Source organism: Pseudopodoces humilis, chromosome 1 (assembly GCF_049639895.1).
Source record: "Pseudopodoces humilis isolate 2021_Gansu_Grassland_sample_001 chromosome 1, ASM4963989v1, whole genome shotgun sequence".
Classification (NCBI taxonomy): Eukaryota; Metazoa; Chordata; class Aves; order Passeriformes; family Paridae; genus Pseudopodoces; species Pseudopodoces humilis.
In genome coordinates this window covers 7,668,266-7,690,906 of record NC_142200.1, presented here as the reverse complement: position 1 = coordinate 7,690,906, position 22,641 = coordinate 7,668,266, and the positions used below count along the sequence as shown (strand labels likewise).

Sequence of the window (22,641 nt, the reverse complement as noted above, 5' to 3'; positions counted from 1 at the left end):
CTGTTTTCTTTTATGCAGTTTTGCTATTTTTTTCCTGACAGACAGGAAGAGGCACAAAACATTTATTTCTCTCTTATTGAGTCTGAATAGGAATGCTTTGCTTTATGGTTCACTCTGTACCCCAAAGTACCTCTGTCTGCAAATGAAGCTTAAGATCAGCAATGAAGAAATATGGACTGAAAGTCAGTCTGTGAAGCCCATTTTCATATTAGTTGTAAAAAGTGCAGAAGCCTCAGGACCTTCCTCATCTCAGTGTCTGAGATGGAGAAACCAAGATACTGGCCTGTTAAATAACCTGAATAAAGGCCCTGAAGAATATTGTACTGTGGGTATGAATATAGAAGTCAAAGGGATTTGTTAAGGTTTGCCCTTTGCATTAATAATCAAGATGGGATCTGAAAAACTCATATCCCTAACATAGAATAGGAAAATATAAAAAACCCTTGACAAACCCAAAGAAAAAATAACCCGACGAGCCCAAGCAGATTTCCTGCTTCACACCAGAGTAGCTGCAAGTAGGTGCTTATGTGGGAGCTGTTGTGTAACTGTTATTGAAACCAGGAAACAGTGATCAAATCTCCAAAGCTGTGCCAAAAATTGGTAATTTGGTAATTTCAGGAGAATATTCTTTCTCTTTGATGGGCCGTACCAGCAATCCTCAGTTTAAAGGGACAGGAAAGCACTAGGGAAATTGATAAGCTAATCAGTCTGTAGCACAGCTCCATGGTTACCCTGGTCAGTTATATTTTGATTGTTTAGGACCTTCTTGCTTTCTTCAAATCCAAGGATATGACATGCATGTCCATTAATGGCACTCACTGAACTGATGAACATTGTCTCTGGAATTACTAAAATATCATGGATTGGGGGATGTGTGCATGTGGGAGTAGGCAGAGGCAGAGCCTTTTCCTGATCCTTCTCACCACCCTCTGCCCGAGGCTGTCTCTGACGGACTCTGTGCCCTTACAAGAAGTAAGGTTACATCCTAAGGTGCACTTGGGAATGGGACAGGTCTCAGACTGAGCAGGAGAGATTGGTCACACTTAAGGAGAAGCTGGACTTACTTGATAGAATGTGATCTGCTGGGAACACAGTAAATCTCAGGCACTGTTTGTATGGTGCTCGTAGAGGAACAGATGAGTTTGTAGCGGAGGGCAGTAGACAGAATTCTCCATTTCCATGTCATTTCTGCCTGTTGCTGATGGCTGTCTGCTCTTGTGCAATGACGAGAGCTGATTTACCTTTTTGGTGCATTTAGCTAATACCTTGTTTCAAATAGGATAATTGATAAGGTCGTGTTAACATCTAAATGGAAGAAAGTGTGTGTATGAATTAAGTGGGGCTTTATATGTCATCTTAGAAATATTCATATCCTGTTATTCAGGTCACCAACCTGACACAGACACTCTGTGAGTCACTTGTGAGAGGAACATTGTCCTTGCAGGGCTGCCTCTGATGTCAGCAAAGAGGGGTTTGCAAAGGCTGATATATGAAAAAGAAATCTTCCTTTTTCAAAATGTTATTTTTGGCATAAGAGAGAGAACTCATGCCTTCCCCCCATTTTTATATGGAAATTACAGTCTAGTAGACAATTATGGAGGGAAAAATGTTTCTTTCTCAGTCTCCCCTTCCGTTGCTGGACTGACCTGACCATTCCCTGTTACACTCCCTGTGCTGGTGTTTGCCAGGTGCCTGCCAAATGTCTTAGCTGTGACAGAGACTCCCTGAGCTGCTCCCAAATCTTTCTATTTCTCCAGGCTCTTGAAGCCAGATTTCATTAAAACCTGGAAAAATGACATTTATGTCATCACACAGAGCCCTGAAACCTTGTTGTCTTGTAAGCACTTGTCACTATTTGATATTGGATACCTAAGAAAAAACAGTGAAGAACACTGGAAAACAACCCTGCAAGAAAGAAGCAAATAGGGTCCAAATTGAAAACAACTTCTGAAAATATTTTAAGTCAAGTCTTTTAAATAATCTCTTACACTAATTTGGAAAGTGAGTCAGTGGTCCCTTAGGTGCAGCTTGCTTATTTTTATGGGGAGAAAAAACAGGATTTAAACAGTATCTTTAATCTAGCATTAACTGAAACTGAAGACACCCTCAAACAGAAATAAAGTGCTGTTGTCTGTCCACGGAGTGATTATCCTTAGGCACAGACTACCAAGGAGAAGGCTGCAGTATCTGTTTCTCTGTGTCTCTGAGCCCAGTTTAAATGCTTCATGCAAGACCAGGCTTTGTGAAACACAAGCTGTGTTTTAAGTGATAGGAAGCACTTGAACTCAGCAGTCAGGAAATGGAAGAGCCCTGGCTATCCCGGAGGTCAAACCAGATGGTCTGACAGATACTTCTGGCTGGGAACTGTGTGCATCCGAGCCTGGAGAGTGCCTATTTTTAACAAATAAAATATTGCTGTGCAGCTGGCTCTTTTGGGAAAATAGAATTCTCAGGACGTTTCCTTGGTCTGACTGTTTGCATTTGATGTCTTTTGATCTCATTTTTGGGTGGTGTTACTGTAATTGCTCTTTGCATTGCATGGCTCACAGAAAGCCTGCTTTGGTTGCAGCCATCAGAGAAGGTGCATTCACTTGCAGGGAGTGCATGTGTTCAGACAATGTGGCTCAAGAAAGAATTTCATTTTCATGTCAGTTTGGAAAAAACAAGAGGTCACGATGTGAGGAGAGGAAGCTGCATTTGGGTTTGCAGAGTGTTGGTGATAAAATCTAGTTCCAGTGACGTTTCTAATCATTAAATGTGTTCTGAATAATTTTTGAAAAATTTTGCAGAAGTGAGCTTCCAAGCAAAATGAGGAATTAAAAGACATTCATCACTGCAGCTTATATGGCAATTGTCTTTTCCAGATATGTTGTGAGACAAAGATACAGAGTACAGTGTGGTGGGTTGACTCTGGCTGGAGCAGCTTCCCACTGGACTCCTCTGTCACTGCCCTCCTCAGCTGGCAGGGGAGAGAAAACAAAATGAAATTCTCTTGGGTCAAGATAAATACAGGGAGAGATCACCCACTAGTTACCATCACAGACAGGGAAATTAAACTAATTTATTTTAATTAGTTTAATTTATTACCAATTAAACAGAGCAGGATAATGAGAAGGAAAGCATGATTATGACCATCTGGGATTTTCCACTCTCACTCTTCCTTGCAATACTGCAATTATTTAATTTAGACTCCCTCCCTACCAAAACACAGCCACACAAACCAAACACAGGTCTATATATTCTTTTATATCATCTCATCAGAACAGCAGCAAGAGCTTGTGGAGGTAGAATTGGGATGGTCAGGATAGCACCAATGAAAGTCTGTTGAGCTACTGATGTCCCAAAAGAAAAGTTTGCAAGAGGCACCAGCGTCACTCAGCTGGGCACAGCCTGATAACGAAGTGAGAATTCACATAGTACTGATTCATCGCTTCTCACCTTTGTGAGCTGCAACATTTCCTGGTGTTTGAATTTCTACTGTGTAGCTGAACCCCTAATACTGAAAAGGGAAATGAAGAAATACTGACAATGCTCCTGGTCCCTCAACTAAATAGTACTGAAGGCTTTGCCTCCCATTTTCATTGCCATCACTTGTTGCCGTAGGTGGTGTTGCTCAAAACTGTAAAGTTCCTCCTATTCCTATGGATTTTGGAGAGCAGTGTAATGATGTGGTTGTGGATTGTGTAACACAGCTACAACTACTTCTTCTTAGCACTTTTGAACACTTTCGACTGGGTCAGTGTCAAAAATATCAATGGAACTTCCTCTGTCTCCTCTTCCCCCTTGTTGTGGGTCCATCTACAAGGACAGCTAAAACAAGAAGTGTGTGTGGGCTCAGTTCCCTGTAAATCCCTTCTAAATGATCCCCTAGTGATGATAAAGAGGCTAATGACTAAATTTTATTGTATATGTAATTTTTTTAGAGATTCACTTTCAAAAAACAACTCTGCTGGGATATTTGAAGATATCACTTGTTAGTTTTAAAAGTGAATTTTTTAGGTCTTGTGTTATAGGTACAGGAGAATTCCTGGAGAATTAAAAAACAGAGGAGTAACAAAAAGAACACAGTGTTTGTTATTCTTGAGCTGATCTCATGATTTTTGGTTTTCTGATTCATGATTCTGTCATGGTGATGGTAATATGGGTGTCATGTAATGGAAATAAACAGGCCCTCCACTATTTCTGCTTCTGCCTAAGTGGTCCTGTTTTTTAAAGTACACAAGTCCTCCATTACTGGTTGCTGGGATTAATCACACAAATAAATTATAGTTTTATAGGAAAAGAGAGAACTGCTAAGTGTAGCTCTGTTATTCTCTGTGTCCTGAGCCTACCTGTAATGTGGATTCAGTGTTTAGGGAAGATTTCTGTTTGATGTGACAACTGCAGGCTCAAAAAAGAAAGAAAATTAGTTCTGGGCAATGCCAGCTTCTGTTCTCACTTATTTGTTCCTGAAGGGGCTTTTTTCGGCAATAACGAAGAAACAGCGACCCTGAATTTTGATGTGAAATTATAAAATGGAGAACTGGTACAGTTTTGCTTGCATAATTTCTGCCCTAAGAGGAGCCATGTTTCTTAAGCCTGGAACATATTTTGGATGCACCTGGAAAAGAAACATAATGGTATTGTTTTCAAATATTCTTTGAACAATGCCTTGTGTTTCTTCATCCCATGCTTCCAGTCCCAGTAAAAATTAAATATGATTAAAAGTAGTAGATACCCCATCTCTTTCAAATCCCAAAGATTTGGTCTCTTTCAAATCCTAGATGCAAGACTTGTTTCCTGAATATGGGTGTGACCAAAGAAAGCAAACATGGAAAATGGAAAAAAATTACAGAATAAATAGCAAATAAACCTGTTGTAACCACTCACAGAAAGAAAATATCCACAGCCAGACTGAGGCTCTATCAAGCTCTTCTCCCCTCAGAAATGTTTTTGCAGAAGTCTGGGGGCTTTGTTTTACTTATTGAGCTTTGACTGTATCTATTGCCAGCCCATACACATCCCATGCTCTGACGTGAAAATTTGCCTGCCCAGGCTTTTAGTTCTGTCCCTGCAGTGGAGAACTTGGGGGACATTTCTGTGCAGAACCTTTTTCAGTCTTTGTTTTAGTCAATACATGACCTCAGGGCAATCTTTCAGAGTGTACCCAAGACAGGGTAACTTTGCATAGCTTTTAGACTCTCCGGGAGGAAATGTGTTCAAAATCAAGCACACACAAGGGTGCGTTGCTTGGTTCCAGTGAATTTTTGGATTCCATGTGTCATCTGATTTCAGTACTCTTTCCCTACCAAACTTGGCATTTTCATAGGGCAACTTCAGAATTTCCACAGAAACTGACATTTTCAAAATTTGTGAAACTTCTGGAGTTCAGGGAACTGAAGCCCTTTAATTTGTTATGATTTTGATTTGCTTTGTTTTAAATGAATGGCATTTGAAGGTACTGGGCACTTGATAAAGTATGCTGAGCACGTTCAGATCTGATGTGGAAGAATATGCTTGCCAGATAGTGGGCAAATATTGTGCAGTCCTGGATTTAATTTTTCTGCTGTATTGAGGGGGCTCCTAATTCCTTGCTTTGCATGAAATGCAAGGAAGCTCCTCTTCTGAGGGAAGCTGCCATGGTGTGTTATCCCTTTTCTAGTCTTACTCATCATAGCCCTGATGAACATGCTCTTCCAAAGGCCAGGTTAAAATACCTGGTTCTCACTCTGTGTGCTGGGAACCCACCCACAGACAAGATAGTCTCATCAAAGATATTTTTCTTACTCCCTCATGATCAGCTGAGTCAGTGCACCAAGTCAGCAGCTGGCAAATATCACGCCTTAGAAACACAAAATAGGCCACTGCAAATCCCATGAGAGGATAAAGCCCATTGCTTACTTGAGTTCTCAATCAAAACTGAGTGTGGAAGTGAAGAATAAGACCAAGTGGAGTTTATTTCTTCATTCTTCCACCCTCTTGAAACTCAAGATGGCCCTTACTGTGGCCCAGATTTAAAAATTAGGTTTTTCCTTTGTTTATCTGCAACCATATTCATCTCAGTCACTAAGCTAATAACAGTGCTTGCTTTCCAGATCTGTTAAAAAATAAGAGAAATCTTTCAGGAGGGTAGTAGCACTGGAAATTCTGCACGCAGTGAGCTAAAGAGACTGTCTCTACACCCAAACAATAACCTCTTTCTCACTGTTTTTGGAAACCAATTTCTCTAATTGTGAGCAATGGTGTCCCATTAGTATCAATGGCTCTGCTTGTTTGAAATATAAAAAAAGTACTGGGTGCTGGCCAAGGCTTCACAGATTTCTTTGGGCTCAGAGGTTTGAGACAATTTCAATTTAAAGATTTGCTGTTTGTTTCCTGATTCTTTTTAGCTTGCTTTTCAAGACTTGTAGTTATGCTTTGAACAAATTCAGTAAAAAGTAAGTTAATCAGTTCAATAGATCGGGGTCTTTCATATCATGCATCTAGGTTGTGGGGTTTTTTAGAGGACAGAAGCTAATTTTAGCATCTATTATCAGTAAACTGATGCAAATGTTTGGAAATTAGTCATTTGAACCATGTCAGAGCTATTCCAACCTTTCTGTTCTAGGTCAGATCTTATCAGATTCAAGTGAATTTATCTGCATTGTCAACAAGTAGTTTTCATGTTTACTCAAAAACGCTGTGCCATCCTTTCTTGTTAAGAACATTTGCTATGTTGGCACAGCTGTAGGAAGAATGTGAAGAGTCTGGGGTGGAGACTGGACTGTAGCCTGTACTCTGGTTTTGATCTTCATGCCCTGGTTAATCTTCTGCAGTTTCCTTTAGTCTTTTGCTCCTACTCCTCAGTTCATAGCACTTCCAGAGCTTTGTGCTAGTTATCTTTGGTTTCAAGCCAAAGTTGATTCACTCAATGTGAATACTTCATGCTCATTTGTCCTTGTACCAGCATAGTCCCGAGGTAGAAACAGCTCTTTGTGGACATCACACCTGCTCTCAGTTCTTGTTTATCAGTAAAACTCCGTTTAGTCTCCCCTTGTAAGATGGGCTCTCCCTTCCCTCATGTGCCTCACAGCACCTTCTTGATATCTGCTCCTGTCTCAATATTTCTCCTTCCACCAAAGTTTTTGGGAAGGTTTGTGGTTTGGTTAGAGGCATAATATAGACACTTAGAATTTTCCAAAATAACCGTGGCAGAGCTGGGAACAGCCTAACTTCACTTTCATCTTTAGAACTCATTTTAGTTTAAAAGCCAGGGTTTTACATTCTGCACATGGACAGATTTTGCTTCTCATCTTTTTTACCTGCACCAGGAAACCAGGTGTTCTGACAACATATGTTGACTGATATTGTGGGGTTTTTTTCTAGGGAGGTTCAGCTTTTTCTCCAGCATCCATAATTACTACAAGGAGAGCACAGACCCAAGCAGCAGCCCTGGCTGAAGATGTGGGATGCCCTTCATCCACCAGTGAGGAAATTGTAGCCTGCCTTCGCCAGTTGCCTGCTCGTGTCCTCAATGATGCTCAAACTAAGGTATAATGTAGCAAAACATATGCCATTGGCAAGGAATCAGAACGTTTCCATTCACACAAAACTGTGAGAAAGCTTAAAAAATAATTTAGTCTGAATCCTTGTGGAATAGGAACCAGACTATTTTTGGTGGAAGGAAGTTGTTGTCTGTGACATCCAGCTCTGAGCTATGAAAATTCACAGTTTGATTCTCCTTTAGACTAAATTCCTCTTACACTGCTTTAATCATGTCCTCTAAAAAAATCTAAATATTGTTTTTTGCCTTCTTTCAGTTCCCTCTTGCCTGCCACTGGGTGTTACTCTAGAGGAGAGTCAAATGTCTCTAGCTTTAATAACAGAATTTATGCAGAAAACAAAGCAGGATGGGATGTCAGTATTCTGTATTTGAAGTGGGAGGCTTGTGAAAGCTGCAGTATAAATAATTCTAGAGATGGATCCTTTACCCACAAATTAAAACACTTACTGGCAATAAGTTTTCTAATGAGGACCAGCATGGAGTCAATCCCTAGTTTAAAGCAACATTTTTGTGACTATAAGACTATAATTTCTCTTGGCCTCTTTACTTTGTTTCTCCTACTGAGACTGTCAGCAAAATCATTGTTTCGTATTGATATATATATAATATGAGTTTGCACTTATATTACCTGGTCAATTGTTCACTTGAAGGGAATCAGATCAGTTGAACTAAGCATAAATAAAATAGAATTTAAAGGGTAAACTGAATTAATGGCAAAATTCTTGCTCTTTTTTTTTTTTCCCAACATAGCTGCTAGCTATCAGTGGCCCATTCCAATACTGGGGTCCCGTGATGGATGGAATTTACCTCCGGGAACCTTTGGCTAAAGCCCTGCAGCGCCCTCAGCTTCAGAAAGTAGATCTGCTCATTGGAAGTGCTCAGCAAGATGGTCTCATCAGCAGAGCCAAGGCAATTAAGGTAGGAAGACACTCACTGTTAATGAACTGATGGTATCACAGTGATTACAGTGACAACAGTAATCATATGCAGCCTGGAGAGATGCTTTCTGATTTCTGCAAGTTGTGAATTATGCTCCATAGAAATATGCAAATGCATTGTCCTTCTCTGGCCAGTCTTGGTCAGGATGACTAATGGCATAATAATATTTGTTGATTAATATTTCTGTGGGAGATATGAAAAGGTAAGAGACCAGAAGTGATTTAGTACTTATGTTCTATTGTGTTTAAAATCCTATTTATATTTCAATCTCAGTAGTATCTCACAAAGAAAAAAGCAATTTGATTATAAATTTCTTCACTGTGCAGCAGGATTAAGTCAGCATTTTGAGGTTTTTTAGCAGTCTTTTCCTTTGTTGTCTCCTAGAAGTACATTTTCTTGTAAAGATGATTGTGAGTATGGACTAACTGTAATAAAGAGCAGCACTGGCCTGATGTGTGGTCTAAATTTCCTTACTGAAACTGGTGAAAACAAAAAGAATTGTGTCCATGCTTGCAATATCTTGCAATAACTCTGTGGATTTCACCTCTTAGAAGGCAGTGAAATGTCAGTCCCAGCTTCTCTTTTCTGGTGGCCAATAGCACATGGACTATTTTAATTCAGAATTAATGGCTCCCCTGAATTAAGTTCATATTACTTGTTTATTGTCTATCAGAACTTTCCTTCTCTTTTTTCATATATTTTTCTCTTTTGGAATCAATTTCAAGAGAAAGTCATAGGAGAAAGGCACAGAAGATATAGTGTGATGACGAAGGCCTGCAGATAATGATCCAGACCCTGTGAGAGGGGAGCAAACCTCAGTGACTTCATTACAAGTCCTGTGATGAAGATTAGGAAGTGAAATTCTTTCCTTTACCACTGTTTGTGCATGAGACAGTTGTCTGCAAAATTGAGATGAAATTCCATGTTGTATTAAAATTTTTGCAACAGATCATGGTGTTGATGAAAGGCACAAGTGCTAAATCCCAGCATGGTCAGCTTGAAATGAAAAGAAAAAACACTTGCAAATGAGAGTTTAGCAGGAAAATGTTACCTGTCCAAAAATAAAATCTGAAATATCTTTTTTATTTAAAGGCTTGCAGAAAATAAGGTTGGAAGGGAACTCAGTAAGTTGGTGCAACTCAACCATAAGAAAGTGTCATATATACTGATGATTTTTTTAATGCACCTTTTCCTGTATTGCTATTTTTCTGTGGCTTCAGGCTTTTGGGACTTGAGGGAATAGGAATGTTTCGACCAGTCTTTATTCCTGTCTGGGTTGTTTTCTTAAAGTCTTGCTGCAAGGTTGAAGTTTCCTGATTTCTCCCTTGTCAACACAGGGTATTAATTGCTGGGAAAGTGTAATGCTCCTTCCATCACTGAGCTGCTTCAGAACTTGCATTCTCCAGGTCCTCAGCAGCATTTCTATGTGCCAGCCATGACCATGTATGGTTGCAGTCAGTCTGATGATGAATCCTGGATAAGCCACAGATATATTTAGCAACAGTGACAAAAACTAGTGCAGATGGTGGTTGTTACTTGGAAGTTTGTGCCCCATTTCCTCTGTCATAAATGTCACCAGAGGTCTTTAACGTGTGCTAAATGTCCTCTCCTCACAATAGACCTTGAAGATTTGAGACAATCCATGCCGTATCCCAATCATCTACATTATTGCTTTTAAGGGTTTCTTTGAGGTAAATCTCACTTACACCTCTCTAGGAACAGCCAAAGCTGGTTTTACTGGTACACTAAGGAGTGTGGGAAGACTTAGCTGGTGGACAGAGCACTGAACTGAACTTGGGGAACCAAGGCATAATTACTAGTTTGCCTTTGACTATGCCCAAAGTATTTAATCTGTTCTAAAAAGAGGGAACCAAACCTCCTTGGGGTGAAAATCCACCTCTGGCTGTGTTCCTGCTCTGCAGAGAGAAGATCCATGCATGTATTTCAGTAGACAAACATAGCTAAAAGGTGCTCTGGCAAGCACATGGAACTGGCAAAGTCCTAATTTCCAACTTCTTTAGGATGGATGATTTCAGTGTAGAGAGTGTGAAGAGTGAGGGGTAAAACCATTTAACCCCTACCGACTTTCTCTACCAGTTCTTGGGAATAACTGTGCTGGGCAATTCAGTCAAGGACTTGCTCTAGCAATCCTGATTTCTCTTAGTTTTGATCCTGTAAATCCTGTAAACTTTTAGCCATTTGGATGCAAGCAAGCTTGAGACATGATGGAAAGCTTATCACCTTAGACTGAAGTTGCATGTAAGTGTTGTAAGTGTTATAAACTCTTCACACTCCTCACATAGAAGTGAGAGAGAAACCTCTAGACTGCAAGCAGACCAGAAGGTGGAAAATCCAGTTGGCACCATGTTATTCTGTGGGATCTTACTGGCCTTGGGTTACACTGGGTGTCCCTGAACTCCCACTGCAACACTGCACTTGTGCCTATTAAGGTCTTTGCTATTAAAAATGTATCAGTAAGACATAAGGTACCACTCATGTGCTAGCAAAACATTTATGTTTGATTTGCTTACAATTAAAGGCTGAGGTCTCTCAGTTTGCAGCAGGGAGTATGCCCATGAAACGTCCATTTTGTGGCATTCACTGAAATGCTTATTCATGTGAACTGAGACAGATTCATCACTTCCTGGAGCACTTCCTACTCATCCTCAGTGCAGCCATCACAAGGTTGAAACTAAGTGAGAAACAAAGCAGTTTGTTAAGGGAATGGCAAGTGGCACCATAATGCACTAATATGTGACATATGGAGTGGTTAAGCCTGAACCCATTCACTGCAATTCCCATGGCAGACCTTCAGGGAATATTAGCTTTGAGCAGTCATAGATTAGGGCAGCTGAGCAGAAACCTCTAAAAATGTTGCTTTCAATTCCCAACTGGACAAAATTTTGTCCCTGTCCTATATGTGATGCTCAGGCAGGAGGACCTAATGGCATTACATTTATGGATTCACTCATGCTGCTCCATGTCTGTGTTCATCTGTGTATGCATGGAGGTCAGTATATCCCAGTCTGTATCCTCCACTTCTTAAGTACCTACTATGTAATCTCCACATTGCGAGGATTTTGTTGAAAGACTGAGGTTGTAACTCATATATTTATTTTCTTTTTCTTTTCCTCCTTAGTATAATCTAGTTGGATGCAGAACCCAAACCCAGGATATAGGGGAATGGGTAGATAGAAATCTAGTTTATTTACCTCATGTAAGCAAACAGAACTACCATCCTGCACTTTATTACAGTCAGTTAATTTCTTTATGGAAAAAGGTATTCAGCAATATACAACAGGTGGTAGATATGTGTATATTTATTGTAATGACCAGGGGAGAAATGTCTCCATAAATGCCATCAGTGAGGAGAATGGGATGAACTCTTTACTTCATATCAAAACTAGTTAGAATTCTTGGAAGACTGCTGAATAGTGGCAGATCTTTCACCATCTCTTGTGACAGTTTGTCAAAAGCCATTTAAAGCCCCAGATCTGTACGTGCACTGTTAGCATTATCACTGTTCCAGTTTGTTGGAAAAGTACATTTTTCCCCTTGGAAGATGTAAATATTTGGTCTACCTACTGCTACAATTTCCTTTTAAGTGAAACCCTGGGCCAGTTTCACTCATATGCTCCATAAGATATCATGCAGCAACAAGAACATTAAGCAGTATTTAACTCATAATTTAGGCAATGTTTATGATTTTGAATCATCAGAAGAGTAGAAAGAAGTGCACCTACCGCCTTTAGTTATTTTCTTAAATACTTTCTTAGAAAATCCCATTATAACTCTGAGGCCAATTCCTAATGCCTCTTTAAAAGTCAGCAAAATGTGAATTATTTTACATGATGTGCAGCTGTTTGTATTAATCTAGTAGCAGCTGTTGTATCTACTGTGATTTGAAAATTGTTCCTTGGTCATATATTTTATAATGGGAACATATGTTGGACATGGAAAATTGGTTGAATTGAATGTTTCTGAGAAGTTAAAATATTTTGTCCTTTTAATATTTAATGAATTTTACTTTGAACATATTGCTTTGATTTTGGCTATTATCTTTAAGTCAGATGTTTAAATTATACTGTAGCCAAAGCAATGCTTAAGAAATTGTTTCAGGTTGTGCTATTTTAGTGCTGTTTGAGGGATGAAAATTCTTACCATCTTACCATCTTCTCTTTATCATCCATCTCTGCCTGAGCCCTCTTTCACGAGTCAACATGTCTTGAGGGCCTCACAGTGCTATATTTTATATATATATGAAATTATTCTGAGAAAATTGCAATTTTTGGGGCATTTTGAAGACCACAGAAATCCATACATAGGCACAGTGAATCATAGAATCATAGAGTAGAATCACAGAGTATGCTGAGTTGGAAGGGACCTTTCAAGATTGAGTGCAACTTGTGTCCCTGCCCAGGACAGCCCAAAGGTCCCACCGTGTGCCTGAGGGCATTGTGCAAACACTTGTTGAAATCAGACAGGCTCAGTGCTGTGACTGTTCCAATGCCCAACCACCCACTGGGTGAAGAACCTTTTCCTGACATTCACCTAAACCTTTCCTGACACTACTTCAGGTCATTCCCTTAGGTCCTGTCATTGTTCATGAGAGTGAAAAGATGAGTGCCTGCCTGTCCACTTCCCCTCACAAAGAAATTGTAACTGCAATGAGGTCTCCCCTCAGTCTCCTCCAGGCTGAAGAGACCAAGTGATCTCAGCTGCTCCTCATATGCCTTCTCCTCCAGACCCTTCACCATCTTTGTGACCCTTCTTTGAATATTTTCTTTGAATCTTTGAAACCCTCTCTTAAAATCTTTTTTTATATTGCATTTTTATATTAGAATAATATTATCATTATATTATTGTTATTATTCTAAATATGATATTATTATATATTATACTATATATATTATATTATATATATTATATCTAGTATATTGTCTATTATCTATTGTATAATTATCATATTATTTATATTATTGTATATTTTTATATTTAAAACTGCACAAAGTTCTTGAGGTAAGGCAGCCCCAGTGCAGAGCAGAGCAGGACATTCCCCTCCCTTGCCCTGGCAATTTAGTGTCATCAGCAAACTTCCTTTGAGTTCTGTGCCCAGGTCATTAAAGAAGATGCTGAAAAGAGCTGGGCCAAGGATGGAGCCCTGCAGAACCCCACTAGGGACCAGCCACCAGCCTGATGTCACCCCATTCCATGCACCCCTTGGTGCCTGACCCGTCAGTCGGTTGCTCACCAATCATGTAGCACAGTAATTCAGCTGAAAGCTGGACATTTTGTCCTGAAGGATTGTGTGAGAGGCAGCATCAAAAGCTTTGCTGAAATCCAAAGAGATTACATCTACTGGCTTTCCCAGATCAACTAGGTGGGTTACCTTGTCATAAAAGGAAATCAGGTTTGATAGGCAGGATTTTCCCCTCATGAAGCTGTGCTGACTGAGACCAATGGCTGTGCTGTCTTTCAGGTGTTTTTCAATACCTCCCAGAATAGTCTCCATAACTTTACCAGGCACTGAAGTGAGACTGACAGGCCTGTGGTTCCCTGTCCTTCTTCAAAATTGGGACAGTGTTGATCAACTTCCAGTTAACTGTGGCCTCTCCTGATTCCCAAGACTCCCAAAAATCATCGAGAGAGACTTTGGAATACCATGAGCCAGCTCATTGAGGATTCTCAGCTGAATCCCATCAGGCCCCATGGATTTGTAGGGATCCAGCTGGAGCAGCAGATCCCACACAATTTCAGTCGACTGGGAGCTGATCGTTCTCACAGTCATGTCTTCCAGCTCAGGGCACTGAGGCCCTCATTGTCCATCATCAGTGTTGAAGACAGAGGCAAAGAAAGTGTTGAACATCTCTGCCTTGTCCATGTCCCTGTGGAGGAAGTGACCATCTTTATTCTGGATGATTTTGGTTTTAGATTTTCTTTTTAATTCAAAAACTTTTTCATGAAACTTCATTTTTGCCAATTTTTGGCATTTACAAAAACATTTGACAGGGATTTGTCACCTTAACCATATGTTGGTGTATGATGATCCATCTTCTTCTCTGTGGTTTTCAACTATAACCTTTATTTGATACTTGACCATTGATGAGACAGTGATGGATCACTTCCTAAATTCATAATCAATACCCTAAGGTTTTTCTCACTTAGTTTCTCTTTGGTTTAAGTATCCATGACAAGAGTAGAACAAGTTAACAAATCCCTTTTAAAAAGCTAACCATGCATGAAAGTTGCTTGTATGGGTTGATTTATACACAGGAGATTGGGCTTTGCTCTGCCAGGGAAAAGTATCTTTTCTCACCAACAAGTTCTAACCCCAGTCTTCAAATGAGAGATTCTTAACAAAGCAATGCTTCTGCTGGTTAGGAGAAACCTGAACTGATGTGTGCCAAAGCTGTGATGGAAAAATTGCTTTTGAATTCAATGAACTTGCAGTCTGATCTTCAGTGATCTTTTCTATTTCCTGCAGAAGAATATGTGTGTTCTTACTGGTTTTAAGCTGAATGATTTAATAGGCAAGAGTGCTGTGCAATTTCATATGTGGCATTTGTGCACATGAAGTGACGTGACAGGAGTGAGCTCCCCATCTTTTTCAAAGTACAGCTGTATTACTAAAGCTGGCACCACATGACTATTTCACATTGCATGGGCCAAAATCCAGCAAAAGAAGAATCTATTAAAAATACAAGGAAAATTGCCAAGATCTTCTTGGACCTTGGAATACTTGGTAGAGTTTTCAAATCCTTTAAAGTCACTTATTCAAAATGCACAGAGTGTTAGAATACTAAGGACAAACCTCAGCCTCAGCACATGGGAACTTATTTTCCATCTTTCATTTCTGTGAATCTACTGAAAAGTTATTATTCCATCTGTACTTTCTGTATAACGTTGTGGAAAGACCTTCTAGCAGCATGATGAAAACCAGCTGTGGGCCATCGAAATAATATATTAAAGCATCTACAGTAACTAAACTGGGCAGACACTGGCCTAGTTTGCATCAGACTGACTGCCCAAAATAATAGAGGTGGTTTGTTAGATCTTTTCTCTGGAGCTCTTACCCAAGTTTCAAGCAATATGCACCTGTATAGTGTCCTCTTGGAAAGGACTTGATGCACAAGAAAGTTCAGGGTAGATTTTAATTTTTTTTTTCATGAAGATGTTTTGTTTCTGAAATTGAAATATTTTTTTTAAAAAGTGTAAAGTTTCAACTAATAACATAGAAAGCTTCCTTAAGGAAAGATGTGTTGAAAAATTCCAGCAGTCTTTAGGTTTGGTAAAAATATGTTTGGATTCACAGTTTGGTGTAGAAGATGGTCCCTGTGACGTGGGCACTTTGCTCTGGGGAACGTGCCTTTATGTTAGGAAAGGTTCCAGATCTCAGGAAAAAGGGCATTTCCCTGTTGGTTTCTCTGAAAGGCCCTAGGGGTTATGAAGTTTGAAGATCATGGCTCTTTCCTGCATTGGGATTTGGAGGAATGAATATCTTCCAGGTCTAAGGCAGATATTATTCCAGAAGGGACCTAAATACAGAACTTGGAGCAGCCATGTTCCTTTGTAGGTGTTCCCAGAAGAGGCAGAGTGACATAGCCATTAAATGGTCTATACAGCATGTTTGCTTTCGGGGATTTTCAAAGGAAAAGAACAGCAACTCCCTCTTTCCCCTCTAGTTTTATTCATGGAGATCATCAGAATGACAGCACTGGACACACATGCAGTGGAGGACTGTTCCTGGAAACCCCTTCTGTGAGAGCCAGCAGGATTTCTGTACTATCAGAGATCCATCAGCACAGTTTGGTACCTATGATTTGGATCTACTAGATCAGGGGCTCTGCACTACAGTGTGTCCAGAGGAAGCCAGTATTTCTTATTGGTGACAGCGTTGGGAAAGCAAAAGTAGGACTGTCCCCTACTCAATCCCCTAGGAATTGGAGATCACAGCAGAGAGGACTTGTTCCAGCAGAGGGAGATCTGAGCCTACATTGTTCCACTAAAAAAATTATCATTTGGTTTTGTTTCTGAATTCCATGTATGCACTTTTTTCTCAGAAATTTGAAGAAAGTCAAGGAAGAGCCAACAGCAAGACAGCCTTTTATCAGGCTCTGCAAAATTCTCTAGGAGGAGAAGAGTCCAATTCATTCATTGAAGATGCAGCTACGTGGTATTACTCCCTGGAACACTCAACTGATGATTATTCATCCTTTTCCAGGGCGTTGGAAAACGCCACCCGGTAAGAAAGTCATCCTTGTACAACTGTGTGATTGGAGTTGAGCAAGGTTTGTTTTGCTTATCTAAAGTGTGCATTTATATTCTGAAAAACTTGAGAAATTCTTATGCAAATGAACAGAAAATGGGGAATACGATTTCATTTTCTCTGAGGTTTCTAATTGCATTGGTAAACAAAAATTGAACTGATTTTTATGCCTTGTGAGAAGTTTGACAAGTCTTTCTAGAGCTGGATATCGAGTTCAGACTACTAATGCTTCTTTTTGCATTTTCATGTCACAGTTGTCTGTATTGCTTGCACACTGTGCATCAACAGTTTCGTGAGTTGTCTCATCCCTGTGACAGTAGAATTAATAGTCTGCCTTTTATTCCCAGTCCCCTAATTATACAGTCAGATACTTTTTCTTGGTGGTCAGATTTGAAAACTTTGATTTCAGCAATTACTTTTTTTTTTTATTATGAAGGCTGCAAAATACATTTATTCACAATGTCAGCCATGACTTGAAGCCATTTCCTTTTGCTTGTTAATTCAGAGAAGAAACTAATCCTCACCTCACTACAACCTCCTTTCAGGCAGTTGTAAAGAGCAACAGAGTTCCCCCTGAGCCTTTTTTTCTCCAGGCTGAACACCCCCAGCTCCTTCAGAGGCTCCTCATCAGACTGTGTTCCAGAACCTTCCCTACTTCACTGCCCTGTCTGGACAGGTCCAGCACCTCATGCATGTCAGCAGAGGAATAAGCAACCTTCCTCCACTAAATGCATTCCCATCCTCTGCATTGAAACATTGCATGGACCTTTAGGAGGTGGAAGTTGAAAACTTCCTGTTTTCTGCCTCTGAGCAAATTCAGGGACTGAATGTTTAAGTGGAACAGATTTTCCAGAAATGAATCAAAAAAACTATTCCCCTATTCCTGTCTCTGCTTTATGAGCAGATTAATTGTGAAAACTCTTTACTTTTCTAATGTGATACAGCTTATAAACTAGTAACTTGAATCCTAATTAGCCTGTCCAAGATGTTCCAGCAAAGATGTCAAGCAGGGCCTGTCTAAGATGTTCCACCTGTTCCACCTGTGTCCTGAGCTGAGACATCATAGCTACAGGCTCTTGGTATCTGCACCCTCAGTGTTCTTGTTCCCACTGTGAGCCTCTCCACAACACCTCAGAGACAGGGTTTTCCTTTTCTTCCTCCATCAGAGCTGCAGAACATTGCTCTGGGAAAGCCTTAGGGAGCAGGAGATGAACAGGAGCCAAGATTCTCTTGGAACATCTGACTCAAAAAGTGGACAGTAGTTTCTGGGTGGTCCAGGTGTGCCGGTGCACTGAGATCATGGAAGAAACAAGCCAGAGGGTTGTGGGCTGAGCTTTGTGCCATTTATCAACTCGCACATCTTGCCACATTTCTTCTCCTTTGTAGCATATCCCAGGGATGGGCCTCCCATCACCATGACATCTGGGGCCATTGCCTGCAGTACTTGTAGAAGCACTGTTGTCCACGGGCATCAAAGCCAGAACTTGTCTTCAGTCTCCTTCCATCAACTCTGTTACCCCTGGGGGGTAATTCTTTAGATCAGTGAGGTTTTAAGCCAGAATAAACTACTGTAGGACTTACATTTTAACCATTCTTTCTACCCAGAGATTCCTCTATAAGGAGCTGTTACAACACAAGGCTGTCACATTTATTCACTGGCATCCAGCCCAGGGGTCAGTGTGGTTCAAACACTGACTTTTGAAAAGCTGTAAGGGCTGGCACTCCACATTTCCAGCAGGAATGGGATACACCAACAGCTCCTCAGGCTCAGCAGCTCCTGGCTGTAGGGGTTACCTGCTCCTTTATGAGATGAGACAAATACCTTGGCTAAGGAAAAAAGTGGCCAGCTTATTCCTGGCAAAGCAAAAGGATGAGTAGTGAGACCAAGGCATCTGCTAATACTTTGCTTCAAGCACTCTGGAAATTACTCCAACAGCAGAAAGTGAGGTGAAACAGTAGATACAGAATAAGAGTCACCTATATCAGCATCACATACATGGTAAAGAAAACAGGGGAATGGTTCTGGGTTTCTTTGATGTTTGGTTGGTTGGTTTGGTTTTGGGATTTTTCTTGTTAGTTTTGTTTCTTTTTAACAAAAAACTTACTACCAGAACAGATGTGTAAGCCAATAAAAGTTTTATGTCAGGAATTAACTGCTAAAGTTTTAACAGGATTACCAAGTGTGATAAAGAAATATAAGTGGTTGCTATAAACTACATACATTGTGCATATTTTGTGGTTTTAAAATAATTCTACTTTTAAATTTGTTTTAGCTGCAATTTTCTGGTATTTTTTTTCCCAAGTGTAAAATTAGTTTAATTTTCTTTTTCTTTCTTTTTTTTTTTTTTTTTTTTTTTTCTTTAAACCCTGGTATTTCATGGCTGTAAGGGACAGCTGTTTCATTTTTGTGGTTACTATGTATTTAAGTTTTTTTCTACTTCCTCAGAAGAGCTGACTTTTACCCCCACCCCCTCCCACAGTGCCAACTGAGAATCCATTTTAAATGGTGAAATGTATCTCAAAGCATTTCTTGTGAGTTATTGCTCTCCCCAGACTCCCTAGTTTTCAATGACTGCTCCTCTAAAGCCCCATGCCGGTAGGCATGTGAAGAGCAGTAACTTTTGTTTCATTTGGGTGTTGTCAACCATAACTGTCAAAGAGCCCTGTGGTCAGTCAGCCCAAAACTTGTGGTCTCACAGATGAGCTTAAAATAAACTCTGCAGAACCGAGATAGCTACCCAAACAGTGCCTTTCATAACCATTCCAGTTAAAAATAGCAACATGTTTTTATGCTTCTCTGACACTGTTCGTTCTTGAACCAGTCTTTTTTTCTTTTTTAACCTACCCAAGTCTGAAGGAGAAGCTGCTGTTTCAGATTCACTAAACTGAGAATTGAAACCTCCCACTTCCCCAGCAGATATCTTTGTGTGCACTCATCTAGGTAAAGGTATATAAACGCCCAAAGCATGGGCTATCCTCAGGCACAGGAGGGATGGGGAGTGGTGATACATGTGTAAATAACATTGCCTTGAGGAATCACAGTGAGATAAATTGCACTGAGGTCTCCTCTCTTCTCTTGATCTGCTCGTGCTTCTTCCAGCTACTGCTTACCCCACATTCCAATCCCACCTCTAGGGGAAAGGGAAAGGTAGGAAGGTTTGGACACATTTGCTTGACTTGTACCTTTTAGAACTGGTGTGAAATCAATCATTTGACTTTCTCATTGCACTCTTATTGGTTAATCTTTCTCTCCCAGATATATTGCACCAGAAATTCCATATTGATGAGCCCTGCAGGTTACCTTCAAAAGTGGTCTCTTACCTCTTCCAGCTCTGGAAACTCTACAGAAATCTCACAGATACAAATTCAGAAATTATGTTATTGATCCTTAACCCAGGAAATATATAAGACCTCTTATTAGATGCCCTCACAACCTAGTGGTGCCAGAAAGAACTTAAACCTATTATAAGCATGAGCCCTTATAAACTAGACTAAAATGGGATTTTTTAATTTTTTTTTTTTGCCAGGATATATTTTATGTGTCAGATCTGGTTGTTTTACTATCATTGTTCAACACTCCATCAAGCAGCACTTCTAGTGAATTCTAAGTAGTACTAGTCTTGTAGAGGGTGAGTGTGCTTTCCTTCAGTTGATTTGAAGACAGACATATGAGCTGGTTTGGAAAATTAGAAATTGAAAACTATCGAGATAGAGAGAGGTCTATTGCTTTTGAGGATTCTTCCCTTTCTTCCTTTATGCAACTGTGTCTGCTCTCTGCTCCTCCTTTTTTATCAGTGACCAGTTTATCACGTGTCCCATCATAAACATGGCGAGTCACTGGGCTGCCTCTCGAGGAAATGTCTTCATGTACCACGTACCTGAGAGCTCCTCACAGAGCAGGTAAGGAGATGGATTTTATTATGTTTCTTAGATTTAGAGTTTGTAAAACCAGGGCAGACTGCTTGGGCGTGCTGTGGAATAAATGAATAGATGTAAGTACATCAAATAAACAGTTTAGATGAGCAAAGGAGGGATTGGTCTCTAATAAATTCTTTAACTATACAGTAATGCTTTTTCTGAACTGAAGCACTTCCCATTAGATGTCTAAACTGAGTTTCCTCTTTCCAACTTACCTACCTTGACCAGCTCCAAAGTTACCTTTCAGATTTCTGCTCTGCATCTGATAAACCTCCCACAAAGAGTCAGAATGTGGTCCAAGTCATGAGGAGTCCACGGCTCTCAAGATAAATGGGGTATCATTTTCTAATTACTCAATATTAATTCAACACTGCCCTTTTTTGAGGTCAGTGCAGTTGTACCCTAGTTGTACTGACTGGCCTTCAGTGTTGATGAGCTCAGGGATTTATTTCCTCCTGCTCCAACATGTGACTGATGCTCTACCAACAGACTGTCCCATGGGAAGAAAAATATTTATGCACACAGGCATTGGTGGACTCAGGCTCTGTGTCATCCTTCATTTTAGAAGTTTACTTGAAAGATTGTCAGCAGGAAAAGCTGTTTTGTTGGGCACAGAACAACCTGGCAGGCAGAGGCCTTTAAGGTGACATTCCCTGGGTTTATTTTAGACCCAGCCCTTGGCAGAAGTCAGGAAGAGGCGCTGATGTTTGCAGTGGGCAGCACTTTGGGCTGCCCTGTGAGTGGCTCCTGCTCTCAAAGGCATAGTGACCAGAAACTGCAGCGACAGTCCCCCTTCTGTTCCTGAATCCACACACCAGGGCAGGAGAGCACACAGGGTGTGCTTATCCTCATACTGTTTCCTTATGAGGAAGCTGTGCTTGTTCCCTGCCCCCTGGACTGCCCCTCACTGCTCTCCAGGAAGGCTTTTTGAGACCTTTCCTTGTTCTCAGGCATCCTCCAAAAGGGCTCAGGGGAGGGATGGTGGGCTCCTATGGGCACCATTTGATCCTGTGAAGTTCCCTGCTAACCACATGGGTTTTTTCCCTTCCTGATAGCATAGTGAAAAAGCATTTGAAAGAAGCCAGCTCAGATCTAGGTTACAGATGAAGGCCATTATGCAGTGGTAACACAGGCTTGCTTTCTTTTTAACTGTGAAGTTAATCCTCAGGGAGCCGTCATTTCTCTGGCAGCTCCAGCGGGAATGTTCACAGTGTTCCATTTGGCTACTGATAGGCCCAGATAAGTGATTTTTACAAGGCTCCAAACAGGGCTGAGCTATGGTATGCCAAAAATCCAGCTGCACAAAAAGAAAAGACGTGTTCTCAAATGAGCTAGCAAGTTTTCTCTTGCTTTGGAGAATGATAGTGACCCAGCCATCTATGATTAGATCTTATTTGTAGGTAGATTAAATAGTACTTATACAGCTTAGACTCACTGGCTTTGAGGCAGTGATTTTGAAGTGATAAGAATTTTCTCTTCTCTCAAGCCCTATTTAAAATTTCTCTTGTGCTCATGTTGTTTAGCTTTCCTCACGCTCTTCTGTGCAGCAATAGTTTACATAGCATGTAGCTACACTTTTTAATCATATTTATGTTGACACTGGTGTTCTGGGCTAATTACTTTAACTTTAGTGCAAAAGTTATTGGTTTTCTTTTTCATAACTCTCTTTAAAAAAACAAACAAAGCCAAAATGTTGTCTGAAACATATTCCTACAGGAATATGAGGCAAAGGCTCAATTGCCTTAAGTTGAGCCACTCGCAAGGAGAAATGACCCAGCTTGGTATGCTGCATGATATTCTTACTCATTTCATCTTTACTTATCCTTAAGTGCCATTCAAATAAATGCTGTTTAGGTTGAAAAGCAAGCACTTTCACAGAAATTGCAGATTTCATCTTGTCTGTGTATGAGAGGATCTCACTCTCATGTTGGTACTACAACGTGTCTATTTATGAAGTGATACCCTCATTTTCCCAAGGGACCCCACACTAGGTTTT

At 40.3% G+C, this 22,641-nt stretch overlaps 1 protein-coding gene across 1 annotated transcript in view; it reads left to right on the top strand.

Annotated features, from left to right (window-relative positions):
- The window catches only part of TG (thyroglobulin), a 145,637-nt gene that overhangs the window by 108,145 nt on the left and 14,851 nt on the right, over positions 1 to 22,641 (top strand). Inside the window, exons 42-46 of the mRNA XM_088062023.1 lie at positions 7,345 to 7,509; positions 8,273 to 8,440; positions 16,522 to 16,703; positions 20,523 to 20,627; positions 22,423 to 22,426. Coding sequence (XP_087918149.1) covers positions 7,345 to 7,509; positions 8,273 to 8,440; positions 16,522 to 16,703; positions 20,523 to 20,627; positions 22,423 to 22,426 — 624 coding nt within the window. The remainder of the gene's footprint in view (positions 1 to 7,344; positions 7,510 to 8,272; positions 8,441 to 16,521; positions 16,704 to 20,522; positions 20,628 to 22,422; positions 22,427 to 22,641) is intronic.